The 15,086-nt window shown below is 36.6% G+C and overlaps 1 protein-coding gene across 5 annotated transcripts in view; it reads left to right on the plus strand.

The window, feature by feature from the left end:
- ZNF148 (zinc finger protein 148) overlaps positions 1-13,074 on the plus strand; it is a 52,091-nt gene extending 39,017 nt beyond the window's left edge. For all 5 annotated transcript variants that reach the window (XM_020813625.3, XM_020813628.3, XM_078393700.1 and 2 more), the window contains 2 exons: positions 3,506-3,624; positions 6,030-13,074. In XM_020813625.3, coding sequence (XP_020669284.2) covers positions 3,506-3,624; positions 6,030-7,634 — 1,724 coding nt within the window. In that variant the 3' untranslated portion in view covers positions 7,635-13,074. The remainder of the gene's footprint in view (positions 1-3,505; positions 3,625-6,029) is intronic.
- The last annotated feature ends 2,012 nt before the right edge of the window (positions 13,075-15,086 follow it).

The raw sequence follows: 15,086 nt of genomic DNA on the forward strand, positions 1-15,086 counted from the left end.
GCTGTTGAGATGGTTGAGAAATTCTTCCAGTTTTTCTTCACTGTGGCTCCAAATTGCAAAGGTGTCATCCACATATAGGAACCAGACTGTGGGTGCGAGGGGTGCCAAATCCAGGGCAAGTTTTTCGAAATGCTCCATGTAGAAGTTTGCTATAAGTGGGCTGAGGGGGCTCACCATGGCCACTCCATCTGTCTGTTCATAGGAAAGAAGGAAAGATGTTTGCACGGGAAAGGAGATGGTAGTGAAGTTGATGGGATCCAGGGTTTGCAAGACTGATTATGTGTTCGCAACAGAGCAAGTCTGATGGAATTGGTGAAAGGGAGAGCTAAGGAGGAGAGACTTGTTTTAATAATGAAAGGAAATAGCATTTCTGTAATGTGTTACATGAACCTCGGTACAACATGCAAGACACCTTTAGACTGTTGCCATAATTGTTCTTCAGTCTTTTCCAGCATTTGATTGGGTTTTTTTAAAATGCTTGAAATTTCAGAAATGATTTCAAAATGGTTGTCAGATTAACATCCTCTAAAAGAGAAAATATTCATAGAAGTAATTTATTGTCAGTATTTGTCATTTTTAAATTCCAGAACTCTTTAGCTTTTTTTGGAGTTGGAGTTTATTACCGTGTTCCCCTGAAAATAAGTCAGGGTCTTATATTAATTTTTGCTCCAAAAACGCACTGAGGCTTATTTTCAGGAGATGTTTTATTTTTTTCATGTACAACAATCTACATTTATTCAAATATAGTCATGTCATCTTCTGGTTGCTGCACAGTGGTGGAGGGCGGGGTTTACTTAACTGGGGCTTATTTTGGGGGTAGGGCTTATATTACGAGCATCCTGAAAAATCCTACTAGGGCTTATTTTCAGGTTAGATCTTATTTTTTGGAAAAACAAGTACCAGCCAGTGCACCACCATCCTTTTGTTGGTCATGGAGAGGACAACCAACGTGTATTATTTTGTCCTCACTTGTGAATTGGTGTCCATGTACACAAAGTGGAACTAAACGTTGTTAGGTGAGAAAACACTATCAGAAGCATAAACACTCATGAAATGTTACTCTTGGGAAGACGTCTTAGGCAAATGTTTTGTACTTCTGACATCTTGTTGTAACTTACTTGATAAAAAATAATTTTCTCTAGATTCAAGCTTATTTTCCATCTAAGTGGGTTTTTTTGGGGTGGTGGGGAAGATACCATCTGTACTTTACACATCTGGGTAATCTCCAGTAGAAGTGTAGAATTTGATTGTACAAACAGTAACACCACAGGCCTCTGCATGTCTACCCAGGCACAAGTTGCATTGAAATTGATGTCCTTATTTCCAAGTAAATAAGGATTGCAGCCAATGTGAAGAACATACTTTTATTATATTTCCAAAAATGTCCCTTGAGCTGGTATATATTTTGTAGCCTTCCTATATGCTGGCTGTGACATAACTGGAAATGAGATTACATGGCAGGTGAACTGTAAGTTTCAAGTTGTAAGAGAGTAAGATTATGGAGAGAGCATTTCCTGAAATAGTTCACTTCATGTAATGTAAGCTTAGGCTTGTATACCTTGTGATTCACTGGGTATATATTATGGCCTGACATGAGCCTGAAGCCCTGCTATTTTGTCCTTCCTAGATAGGCAGAAAAATACTTTAGTTTCTTGCACATTTGGTAGATTAGATGAAGCTGATACTGCATTTTTCTGTCACAAGAGCAAGTAAGCATAAGCCTCAGGCTTGTGTACCCCTTCCTATCCTTCCCATTTTATGGCAAATTGAAGCTTCATCTCATAGCTTTTCAGGATCAAACAGTAACTTATAGTCCTGGTTTGCAGGTACACTATGAATGAATACAGGCTGCCAACTTCTAACATATCATAAACATTTATACCATGTGGTTGTTTGGCCCAGTTGTATTTTTGTGAATACAATATGATTTATTTTCTGCCACATGTTCTTATCTGCCATAAAGGCTAGGTTACTAATAAAATGGTAAATCGCTCCCACATTTATCATTTAGTAAGTTGCTTGTCTGTATTACTGATCTGTGTCTGCTGACATTAAGTTGGAAGGCAGTCCTCCAAACTAGGATTTCATGACTCAGGTGTTTTCCGAATGGTTTACCTTGTCTGCCTGATTCTTCTCTATGCTTTTTGGATTATAGATAGCTATTTAAATACTTAGATGTTTGCAATTATCATTTAGAAATGTGTACTTAAATTTTGTGTTCTTAAGGATTTTTTGTATGAAAAAGTGATCATAATTCTGAAACCAATAGTTTGAAGGAACTGAATAGAGTGTGGATAAATATGATTGGTCTTAATTTTAAAGTGAAATTTTAGGACTGTTATGAACTATTACAAGTATTATAATTACATATTGAAAAAAGCAGTGTAAAATGTTATACCTTAAAATCTTGAAAACTGTGAAGTTTCCTTATAAAACTAAGGAAAGGAGAGTAATCATCTAATTTCTATAATAATTTTTCTCAACTCAAATACAAATTAGATGTTGTATTATTTATTTCAAACAAAGAATTAGGGGATGCTGATAGAAATATTAGAAGGGAAAGTTCGAATTGCTGTCTTCCTCCATAGTACTGTATTTTTTGCTCCATAAGACGCACCTGACTATGAGACACACCTAATTTTAGAGGGAGGAAAACAAGAAAAAAAAAAACACTTCTGTCACACCTCACTGTCTGGGCGGTGCTGCGGTGTCTCCTCCGTGGCCTGGGTGGCGGCGGGAACCATAGCCCAAGTAGTAATTGTGGGTCCCCACTCTTGTTTATTGTTACTTGGTTTCCCCCCTACACACCCTTATTTTGGGGGGAGTGCAGAAGAGACATCTCAGCCAGTCCCTGACAGGCGTCCTGGGAAACAGAAGAGAGAAAGAGAGGGGGGGAGGGAGGCGGGAAGAGGAGAGGAAGGAAGGGGGAAGTGTGAAGAGGAGGAGCCGCTGCCACAATCACTACCTTCTTGTGTTAGCAAATACCATATTTTATTTAAAATGTGGCATGTGAGGAAGTGCTGTTTCTTTGCATCTTGAATCTCCCACGATTCAACTAGCATTTTGAGAGGAGGATGAAGCTAGTATGTTCCATATGAGAAGGACAACAAATATGTGTGGAGGAAGCGGGGTTGGCATGCTTCCCACTTCAGTGTGTCATGATTCAGGAGGGCTTAATAGACTGAATGCTGAAAGGATTATGTGGGTGCTTTATAAGCCAAGCACGAAATTGCTAACATTTAAACTTTCATCTTCCATCCTTCTTACCTTACTAGTTCTGAAGTATATGTTGGTATCTGAGAAGTACATGGACATTTTTTTTCAATCTTATTTTCTTCCCATTCTTTTTGTTATTAGTGTTGTGATACTCTCACTTTGTTGTGGTATTTTATTTTTCATTTGATTGCTGACAAAAGTAAATGAATAGCAAGGCTGTGATCGAGATCAAATGCCATTGCTTTTCCCCATTTGTTTCAATAGTTTCTTCTCTTGATGTTTTTCTTAGGTGAAAAGCCATTCCGATGTGATGAATGTGGCATGAGATTTATACAGAAGTATCACATGGAAAGACACAAGAGAACTCACAGTGGAGAGAAGCCTTACCAGTGTGAATACTGCCTACAGGTAATTTGAAGAAGAAAGGAAAGAAGGGGAAACTTTAAGGGCGATTGTCTAAAGCAGTGGTGTCGAACTGTGGCCCTCCAGATGTTCTTGGACTTCAACTCCCAGAAGCCTTCATCACCACCTCTGCTGGCCAGGATTTCTGGGAGTTGAAGGCCAAGAACATCTGGAGGGCCACAGTTCGACACCACTGGTCTAAAGTATTTGACAAACGTGATTCCAAAAACTACAGATTACTATTTTAGGCATATGAAGGTAGTTATGTTGCTTAACTGATTTTCTCAGTATTATATTGCTTAATTTTAACATGCACTCTTTTCAGTAAAGTGGTGCTTTGGTTAATCTTTCAGATACCATGCACTGCATATATTTAATCAAAAATAGTTCTGAACATTTCTTACCCCAGGAAAAAATGTATGATTCTTCCAATATGAAAAATGTAGACTATGCCAGAAACCATGTTTCTACTTGTCTAAAGATTCTGTAGAGTTGATAATGACAGAGGCTACAAAGCAAATTTATTCATTTAGGGTTTTCTCTTTTTAGGGCATTTACTTTCTCCATAGTTGTGTGTATGGTAATATGGCAGAAAGTGCTCTTTTCTAATGCAGAAGAGTTATGCTAATTAAAAATAAAGGTTCTATTTTGTGGTAGCTTAAATTGTTTGAATCTGACTGCTGACTCCTCATTTTCTGACATGGTAAGGTTTTCACACTATGACTTTGCGACATGTAGTCCTCATAACCAGGAAATAATTTTTAAACAAGTTATTATTATTTTAAACAAGTTGTTATTATTATTATTATTTTGAATGAGTTACGTTCTGTAGTAGTGAGCTGACACAAAATTACTTTTCTTGTGTGTTACAGTCATGACTATAATTTACTGCTTTTCAATGGAATGAGAAGTGTCTGGCTGTCACGTGTTAAGGAAGGGAGGGAGAGAGCTGGGCAGTAAGAGAGAAGCAGGAAGTGTCATATGGCTGGTTCATTTTGTACTCATATGTCCCACTGCCTTTCTTTGTGGAGGAGGCATTGTGGAGGGATGCAAATGAAAGAGGAAGAAATGCAGCAGTGAGGGAGTAAAACTGCAGGGAAATGCATAAATACATGCGCTTCCTCTCTCTTGTTCCTTTCTTTCTTAACTCTGGCTTGGATTATGTGCTGCTTCAGATGCCTAGACTTCTATCCTCTCTACTCATACACTCTCTGAAACAGGGGCACCTCCTTTGCCCTGTCTCCCCAAACACTTGATTTCAGTTTCTCTTGACCATGTGCCACTGGACTTGGCAGAACAAACCTGTAAGAGAGTGTAGAAAGATGAGCTGCAAGAGAGGGTGCATATAGGAGAAAGAGTGAAAGAGCATGCAGGAGATCAAGAAAGTGTACAAGAGGGGGACATGTGCAGGAGAGAACAAAAGAGTATTTGAGATAAAACAGGAGAAGAGAGTGTGCTTGGGATCTGTGATTTAGGCAAGCCTTCTTCTGAATTACTAATGTATGTGGCAGGCAGGGTGATCTGATTTAAGTGAGTTGCTAGAAGGTCAGTGCCATGCATTAAGTTTAACTTTGGTTTATCACAAAAAAAGGCTGAGATGGAAGTGATTGCTAAGGTTGAAATTTAGAAGTCATTACAGGGAATCAACAACGCTATTAAAGTATATTCGGTACCAGTCTCTAGAGTCTACAGCTGGCAAGCAGTGGTTTAGTAGTCCATTAGCTCTTACACATTGGTTGTTCAGAGTATCTCATATCCATTGATATGTATACTGCCTCTGGACATGGAAACTTCATTTAGGATATCCTTCTCTAATTCTTTTAGCCAGCTGGCACTCAGGCCAACCTGAATGAAATTTTAAACTCCCTATGCTCTTCCTGTCCAGTATACTCAGGAAAATGCTAGGCAGATAGAGTTCTGTGGAAGAGCATTTTGTTCTAATAGTTCAGTTTGTTGACTAAATTAATGCTCATAAGAAATGGGTGTCTATGGAATTCCAACCAATATGGCATTTTCACAATGTGTGGGACTACAAATCTCATCCCATCTCCAGTTGGATTGGCAGGGGTCATAGTGCACTGCATCTGGGAAGAAAATGTCAAGGGAAGCTTTCCTGACAGTGTGCTTTTCACAGATTTTTTGGTTTGCATTATACAGAGTTGGCCACTTGAGGGAAACTGTGAATATTTTCATGTATTTTGCAGTAGCTGCACCAGGAAGTGTGTGATAATCCATTAGTAGGAAGCAGCATCAAATAAGTTACTTTTGCAGCTGTGGTGCTGTAGTAATGATGCTCTAAATTGCAATATTATCATGTCAGCAAAATCTTGTATGAGTACCTTACCATGTCAAAAATGTTATTTTGACAGTTGGCTGTTGGTGTCTCTCTAATTCAAAAATGTCCCCTGTAGTTCTTCTCAAGGACTGACCGTGTACTGAAACACAAGCGCATGTGCCATGAGAACCGTGACAAGAAACCCAACAGAAGTGCCACCAAAGTTGGCCTTTTGAGTCCTGATGAAGACCAAGGCTTCTCTATACCTTTGAAAGACAGCTCTTTGCCAAAGAAGAAAAGGCAGAAAACTGAGAAACTGAAGTCTTCTGGGCTGGATAAAGAAAGTGGGCCAGATAAATCTGAACATAAAAAAGACAAAAATGATTTCTTGCCTTTGTATGCTGGCAGTACTAAAATAAAGGATGAATATATGGTGGCTGAATATGCAGTTGAACTACCCCACTCATCTGTTGGTGGAGGGCACTTACATGAACCACATTCTGGAGAAATACACCCACCTAAACTGGTGCTCAAAAAAGTCAACAGTAAGAGAAGTCTAAAACAGCCCCTAGAGCAAAACCAGACCATTTCATCTTTAGCATCTTACGAAGATAGCAAAGTTTCAAAGTTTGCCTTTGATCTTGTGGACAACAAAGTTCTCTTGGGTTCAGATGGCAATGCTGACATTGACCAAGTTGATACTTTACAGGAAGGTCCCAGCAAGCCTGTACACAGCAGTACCAACTATGATGATGCAATGCAGTTTTTAAAGAAAAGGCGGTATCTCCAAGCAGCTAATAGTAACAGCAGAGAATATGCTTTGAATGTAGGCACTATTGCCTCTCAACCTTCTGTCACTCAGGCTGCTGTTGCAAGTGTGATAGATGAAGGTAGCACAGCATCAATCTTGGATACATCAGGACTGAATGTGGAGATAAAGGGGAACCATGACAAAAATGTCATTCCAGATGAGGTACTTCAAACTCTTTTAGACCATTATTCCCACAAAGCCAATGGCCAGCATGAAATAGCTTTCAATGTGGCAGATACTGAAGTGACTTCCAGTCTTTCAATCAATTCTTCTGAAGTGTCAGAGGTCACACAAAATGAGAATGTTGCAACAAGCTCTCAAGGTTCCTCATCTGATAAAGCTAGTATGTTGCAGGAGTATTCGAAGTTTCTTCAGCAAGCTTTGGACAGAACTAGCCAAAATGATGCCTATCTGAACAACCCAAGCCTTAATTTTGTGAGTGACAACCAGACTTTAACAGGGCAACCAGCATTCTCTGCTATAGACAAACAGGTCTATGCATCTATACCTGTCAATAGTTTTCGATCAGGAATGAACTCTCCATTAAGAACAACTCCAGACAAGTCTCATTTTGGACTTATCGTTGGAGATTCCCAGCACTCTTTTCCCTTTTCAGGTGATGAGCCAAATCATTCTTCCTCATCTTCTACCCAGGACTTCTTGGATCAAGTGACTTCTCAGAAGAAAGCAGAGGCACAGCCTGTCCATCAAGCATATCAAATAGGTTCTTTCGAGCAACCGTTCAGGGCTCAATACCATGGAACAAGAGCTGGAATATCATCTCAGTTTAATACTTCGAATGGACAAGTGAACCTGAGGGGACCAGGGACAAGTGCTGAATTCCCAGAATTCCCCTTGGTGAATGTAAATGATGCTCGAGCTGGGATGAACTCTTCACCTGATGCCACAACAGGCCAGACATTTGGCTAAGAAAATGTGTAGAAATATCGTTGGCACTTTAGCACAGGTCTGTCCAGAGTGAGTGTGTTCTGTATAGGGTAGAGTCCTATATAGATATAAGGCCTTGTGTTATTAAAAAAAAAAAGTAAGCTGGTACAGCATATTGGTAATTGCTTTTTTCCCTCCCCCCCCTTTTTTTTTTGGAGGAAGGGTAATCACCATTCTTTCTCAGTTGCCTTATAAGTCGGTGCCCACTGACAAGGCAAATTGTTGTTTTCTTTTCTGATCAGGAACTTGCTACATTGAGATTTAGTACAAAATGAAACAAAACAAAAAATAAAACAAAACAGATAGGACCTCTCTCTTATAATAATGCCTTAGTTTGGCAACAATGATTATTTTGGGGAGATTGATAATTATGAGATTATTCATATTGGAATTTCCTAATCAGTTAGTCTAGCCATTGCACTTCAGCAGGGATTATGAATAGACTGTACAAACAAACTCAGATGTTTAAATGTCAGGAAAATGTGGCTAGTCAGCTATAGTGCATTCTGGAAAAATAGAATTTTATCAAGTCTCCGAAAAAGTGATACATACAATAATTGCTTTATTGGTTTCTCTGCTTTTTCTTCAGTTGGAGAAAGATAATGATGTTTGCTAGATACACTCCCCTATTTAAATATGTGATTAAACTATTTTAAAAGTAAAGTACCTGTTATTTACATCCTTCTGAGAACATTGCATCTTTCTTTATACCATTGAAGATGAACATAATTTTTTATTATCTCTTCCCCATTGACAGGTATCAAGATGTTTAGGTTTTAGCTAAAATGCTTTGTAGACTACATTCCTAGTTTCTTAATATTTATATGAATTATAAACCTTAGGATTTAAAGGTTTAAATTGTACTTCATCCTCCAAATCTGCAATAATTAATATTAGAGCACTTAGATTCTTAGTCTTTCTTCCTTTTTTTTTTTTAATGCTTTCTCAAAATTAAACCTGTTTTAGGCATTTAAGCTCAATGTGGCTGCATCATTATCACTGTACCTGATCACAATTTTTTTATTTGTATTTTTAACATGAGCATGAATTGAATGCCTTAACATCCACACAAACTAGATTTTGACAGTTCAGTAGATGTTCTGGCTGCATATGTTACCTAAATGAACAGTTTTACTGTGGCTTTGCCAAAAAGCTGGTGACTAAGAACAATGACCAAAAAGAGAAATGATCAAAATTGTATTGCTTTTCACTCATCAGGAAACTACAAACTTAATCCCTCTTCCATGTAGATATTTTAACCAGATATTATTTTGAGTTATATTTTGTGGTGCAACAATCAGTTCTGTATGCGGTTTTAAAATGGTGTGGTTTGCCTTAACATAAATGTTGGGATAATTTGCCCATTTTAAAAATGAAACATTGTTTTCATTCTTCGATACTTTCACAAATGCGATGTTTTACAGTAACTTTTCGGTATCTCTTTACCTTAAAGGCTAAGTGACAGGAACATGTGTTATCCCCAGAAATGTAATAATCTAGATGGTGAAGACTTATTTTACAGTGTCATCCTAATTATAAATCTTTTGTACAGCTTACATAGTCTAAAGAATGCCTCACATACATAATGGATTTGGCCAGAAAAAAACCCACCAACAAACTTGCAGTTTCTAGAGAAATCCCTAGTTTTAATTAAATGGTGCTCCAAATTCATGGATGGGAAGGCACCTTTTCTTCAGAAGACATGTGAATCTTTCCAGATTCATAGTCATTTCCATAGGTCAACACATGGCTGTTGCAGTAAGATGTTGTTGCATCATGATCCTATGGGATCAGCTTGCTTTAATATTTCAGTATTAAGTTGCTTTGTATTTGTAAATGATCTAAGGATTTTGGTTCATAGCAAAATAAATAAATACAACCAAGAAGTCAGGTTGAAATAATTTAAATAATAATATTACTCACACATGAAGAACTCTAAATAATCAATTTTTAATTTGTCACCTTTTCTATTTGTATTTTCCCCCCTCTGCCCAAGAAAAGCAGGACACTGAGCACACCTTGTATGTTAATTTTAACTCAGCATTTCCAACATAATGTTCCATTGCTCCAGTGCTTTTTAAATCTAAAAGCAGGTCATGATCCAGAGAAATGTGTTGCAAGCAACAGCTAGGACACTTTAACGTGCAAGTGGATGTGATGGGACAAAGTCAGACTGTTTAGAGTACAGAGTGTTGTCTCTGTAAAATCTATATAGAGGAAACCAGTCAATGCTTTTGAGGAAGCATCCCGTATAAAAAAAGGAAATACTGTAGAGAGAAGTGGAAGAAACTCTGACTAGAATCCAGAGAGCCCTGGAGCATACAGTACGTACATTATAAACTATCGCACCCGCAGTTTTTCTGATCCATCCCATTCAAATCACATAAGAAGCAGTTACGGATCAAGGTTCTTAACCCAAATCAGATTATACAGTTAAATCTTAATCCTTGCCACTTATTTTATAAATCCACTATGTACACAGGTTAGAAGATAGCACTAAAATTATTTTCATTTTGGTGGAAAAATGTTTTATTAAACTGTATTTAAGACATATTGTCTACAGTTCTATAGCCTGTTAAACTGAGTGGTATAATTGCAGTTCAGTCAACATTAGCTTTGAAATCAGGTTCAGTTTAAATGCAAACATTGTACTTCAGTGTTTTCTTTTTAATCTCATTGTTCCAGGTCTTTTAAGAGCTCATTTTTGAGGTGTTTTTGAGCCTGCATTTTTAACACTAATTTGCTGTCCCATTTACTATGACTTTAAGCTTGCTAATGAAGGAACTGGCTTTTGGACTTATAGCTGAAGTAGCCACTTTTATCTTTTTTTTGTCTTAATGATTCAGGGTATACAATTTATCTAGCATGGTTTATCAGGAGAGAGATGTGGCATCATACTGCAGTGCACTACAGTTTTGAAGTATAGTTTAGAAGGATTTGTTTTTTCATTTCTTTTGGATGACCTCCTTTCTGCCTTTTAATTACTGCAAATCTATTAAAGACTTTAGCAGGTTGCCAAGGTTTCCGAGATAGGGAGATAGGAAGAATTTCAGAGTTGTGGAAATTTTGTAATTTCCTATGAAAATGCCTCATTTCTAATGAAAAAACCCTGCACCAAGATAGATATTGTTCTTTTCAGTGGTGTAAAGTCATATATTTGAGGTCTTACAAAAGTCTGACTGTAACTTTAACCAAGTATATTGCAGAACATTTGTACAAATACTGGAAGCAAAGCCACAATTGTCAAAATGAATGAAATACATTGTAATGTCATATGCCTGCTTCTGTTTGCTTATTTATTTTGTGATTTTTAAAATGAGTTTTCAGATCACTAATGTGAATTAATATGTTTTTACTGTAGCTGTTGACGTTCATCCATCCATAGTTTCTGGCTTGTCATCTGAAAAAAACACCTCCACTTCGATACGTACAATATGTTCCATATTTCTTAGATCATTTTTTAATGATGTGTGTATCATGTTTCATAAATATTTGAAGAAGATCAAGAGTGAATCTGGGATCAGCCTGCTATAATATTTCAGTATTAACATTCTTTGTATTTGCAAACTTACAAATTAGAAATTCAACCCCTTTGAAGCTTCAGAGGAAAATCTAGCAGAGTCTAGATCAGAATTTTAGAACGGAGAGATGTACTTGTGATCTGGGTATTTTGATTGGTAAAAACTTGTATGTAATTTTTTCCAGTTGATATGATTATTAATAAAACAAACAAAGGTTATGTTTTCTTACATTCAGCTCAAAAGCAGCCTTGCAACTTTGGGAAATGCTTTCATTTTACATTTCTGCATGTCTGCTAGGTATGTAGCACATTGAACTACTTCTTTTGCAACAAAAAAAATCCCAAGAAAGTATTACAATAATTGAAATGTGTCATTATGTTAAAATTTTAACTTTCGTTATTTTTAAACAACTTTGTTTCAGGGAAATTTTCTAGTTGCTTTTGCCATACATATATAAAACTGATTTTCCTGTTATCAATGATAATTTTAAAAGAGAGATCTTCTGATGACGAAAACATACTGAAGCAAGCAAACTTTTCTCAGAGTTATTTCTTGCTTTCTTTATTGCAGTGGATGGAAAGGTTAAAAATGTATAAATGTTTATTTTATTTTTTATATAATATTGCTCTGTAAATATGAGTTATCAAATAAGGATGTACCTATGATTGAATCTTTGATTCTGCACAGTTAGAGTTTATATATAAAATATAAATGTGTCTTGACAATCAAGGACTTAAATGTCAGTCTTCCTTTACAATGTTTTATTAATGTTATGCATTCCATTTGTTAGACTTGAGTACCAATGTGGGAATTTGTATTGTCTGTAAAGTATGTAATGTTTTTACAGCTTGTTTTTAAACTAAAAAAGGAAAAAAGACCTTGTATATAAACAGATCACAGTACTGCTTTATATCAGGAGGGATATGATGTACTGTATGTAAGCAATAATGTCTAACAGTGCTAACTTTACAAGTAGCATAAGGATAGTTCCAAAAACTGTTTGGAGGAGTTAATAGCTTTGTTTAAGTTAATGTTTTTAATCAATAAATTCCACTTTTTTCTGTTTGTAGTATAATGTTGTTTACGCAGCACAGTCCGCATTGCAGGGAGAGCAGTCCTTAGATGTATACTGCGCCTGCACACACATTCAATATGAAACGCATGGCTTGGCTGCATTTCTGCAAGATGAGGAAGACTGCAAAACATACTGCCCATATCATGGAAATATGGGATTTTGTTGGCTTTTTAAAAAAAATACTATTTCTGCATTGATTGAATGTCTTTGTAGCTTCATTTGAAATCTTTAAGTTGCAACAGGGATTCGGTATAAATCAGGTTTGTGTGATTAAATAAATGGTTCTGTTCGTAATTCATATTGCTGCAGATGAACATCATCATGATTTATTTTTACACAATTCAGCTTTTGCCATAGGAAATATCAGCTGCTGAGATGAGCTTTATTGAGTTCAAGCAAAATGAGAAAGTCAAACTTCACCTAAGTTTGAACTATATTTTCAGGCTGTACAGAGCAACAAGGTCATTTGAAAACTGTCATTGCTTTAGTGGGGAAGGATCATCAATTTATATATGTATATGACTTACATTTTTTAGGCGGAAATGTTTATAAATGCTAGTCCTTTATATAATACGTGCTTTGAAGGATTTGCTAGTCCACTTCTGTCACTTTTAGTACACTGGTATCTTTTTATATGTAATGTATGCTTTTTATTATTGTAGCAAAGCATTTCAGTAGAAGGAATTTTGCAACAGTGTTTGGGAAAATTTTATTGTTGGAAACTAATTATACTGGATTCTGTCTCTGTTGTTTTGTCTTTATTTTAATCGTGTTGGGAAAAGGATCTTAATATTAAAATAAACCCAGTAATCTGCTTTTTTGAGAAGATATACGCTACTGTGTGATTTGAAGATGGGTTCAGAAATCTCATACATCCACATGGAAAGTACAGAATTTATTGAACAAATTAAATGCTTGGAGGACAGGGGAAGTACAGAAGAATCCTGCTGTAATACATTTTCTACTATTCACTTCTTTTTCTCTCTGAAGGCCACACACCTTTCTTATCTTTTAGTTGATAAAATCCCCTGTCATACTGGCAAAGTAGATCTATTTCAGTGGTAATACAGTATTAGTTTAGCTTACAGCAACAGACATGTCTGTTTTACTGTGAGTGTTGATTAAAAAGAACAAATTCCCAGTTTAAAATTTCAAAATGTGTATAAGTAATACAGATCCTTTTGTAAACATCTTGAAAGTATGAATTTGTGTAATTATTTTATATTTGAAATAAATTAGGTGATGCAAGGTTCCTGAGAAATCAGGAATTTCTTGATTTGTTTGTGTGCTAGCTGTGAGTTGACATACATCCAAAACTTGCATGGATTCTGTGAAAGATGTTGATAAGTTGTTGTAAATGTACCTGCACACTAGACCTAAAGGTTTGTGTATCTACACTGTGTAGTTCTTAAGCATCTACCTTCTTGCACTCACAGCTGATACTCGTGCAAATATTTTGAAACAGAAAGTGCCAGCTTCAGTGCTGTATCTCTCACGTCACATAATATGATCAGCTTTTGACTCTTTGTTGTGGTTAACAGAAGGTTTGGGAATAGATGCAAATCAGGCTTATTTTCTTCAGGACTGAAAGTGATGGTGCAGACCACTATTATTTTTCTCTTCTCTGTTGATCTGTGTGCTTCTAGGTTCACATTAAAAGTGCATCTTTTAATCAAGCTTTCTGTTTTCAGGTAGCTTCTATATATTGCTTGATCTGTAGTGGAATAAAGTAGTGAGCTGTGCAGGTCTAGTTGAACAATATGTCTTGCTTTGCATATGAGGTAGTCACTGGGACAAAGTTAAAGCCCTAGGAAAGAAAGAAACATACCTTAAAACAATCAAAATAAAATTTAAACTAAACTAAACTAAACTAAAGAAGTGTTCTCAGATAGAATGTTTATATTCAGTATTGGTGCCATTTTGGTAATTTCTTGAATTTCTCTCTTGAAATAAAATAATGAAAATACTTATCAGTATATCAGGCAGTTCTTACTTTGTGTGTAAATAGCAGCATCAGAGGCATCCAGACTGTTTTCCTGGATTGCCAAAGAGACAACAACAGTAGTTCTCATCTCTTTCCAATCAATCAATCAATCAATCAATCAGACCTTTATTGGCATAGACAAGACAACATATAAAAGGAAAATTAAAAGAAGAGTGCAGTTTGCTGGTCTTTGTTGCACAGGATTGTAACATAGTGTAAAAAGGATGCTACGTTCGCAGATACATCCTGTAGGGAATCACTCAACATAAAATAAACTTTATCAGCTTCGGAGAGGCCTGATTTGTTTTTTAAAATTGGTTCTAAAAGTTGGATACGAGGGGCAGTATACTTGGGACACCCTAGTAGGATATGGGAAATTGAATCGATACAATTTTGTTCGCATGAACAAAGCCTATCAGCGTAGGGGGTCCTTAAAAATCTGCCAGTGAGGACTGCAGATGGCATCACATTAAACCGGGCCAATGAAAACGCCCTCCGGTGCTGGGGGTTACTTAGTGCAGAAAGATATGAAGCTATATGTCCAAATTTGCAAGGAAGAGACAATTTCGTTGGTGAACAAGTCTTGTTAGCCGCATTATAGAGATTTTGTTGCTCAATATCCAGGACTCTTCGTTTAATTATTTGAAACGTTTCAGAGGCAGACAGCATATAAAAAGAGTCCAAGCATAGACCCAAAGCACTAATTTTTTTCTCGATGATGGCAAGCCAGTTGGAGGGGGACAAATCTTGAAGTAATTGAAAAATGAGACTATTTGGATCAGGGTCGTTATGAAGTCTCAGCCAGTATTTGAAGGTAATCAACCAGGCTCTAGATTCGATTGAAGTCTGTCCAG

Source organism: Pogona vitticeps, chromosome 1, assembly GCF_051106095.1.
Source record: "Pogona vitticeps strain Pit_001003342236 chromosome 1, PviZW2.1, whole genome shotgun sequence".
Classification (NCBI taxonomy): Eukaryota; Metazoa; Chordata; class Lepidosauria; order Squamata; family Agamidae; genus Pogona; species Pogona vitticeps.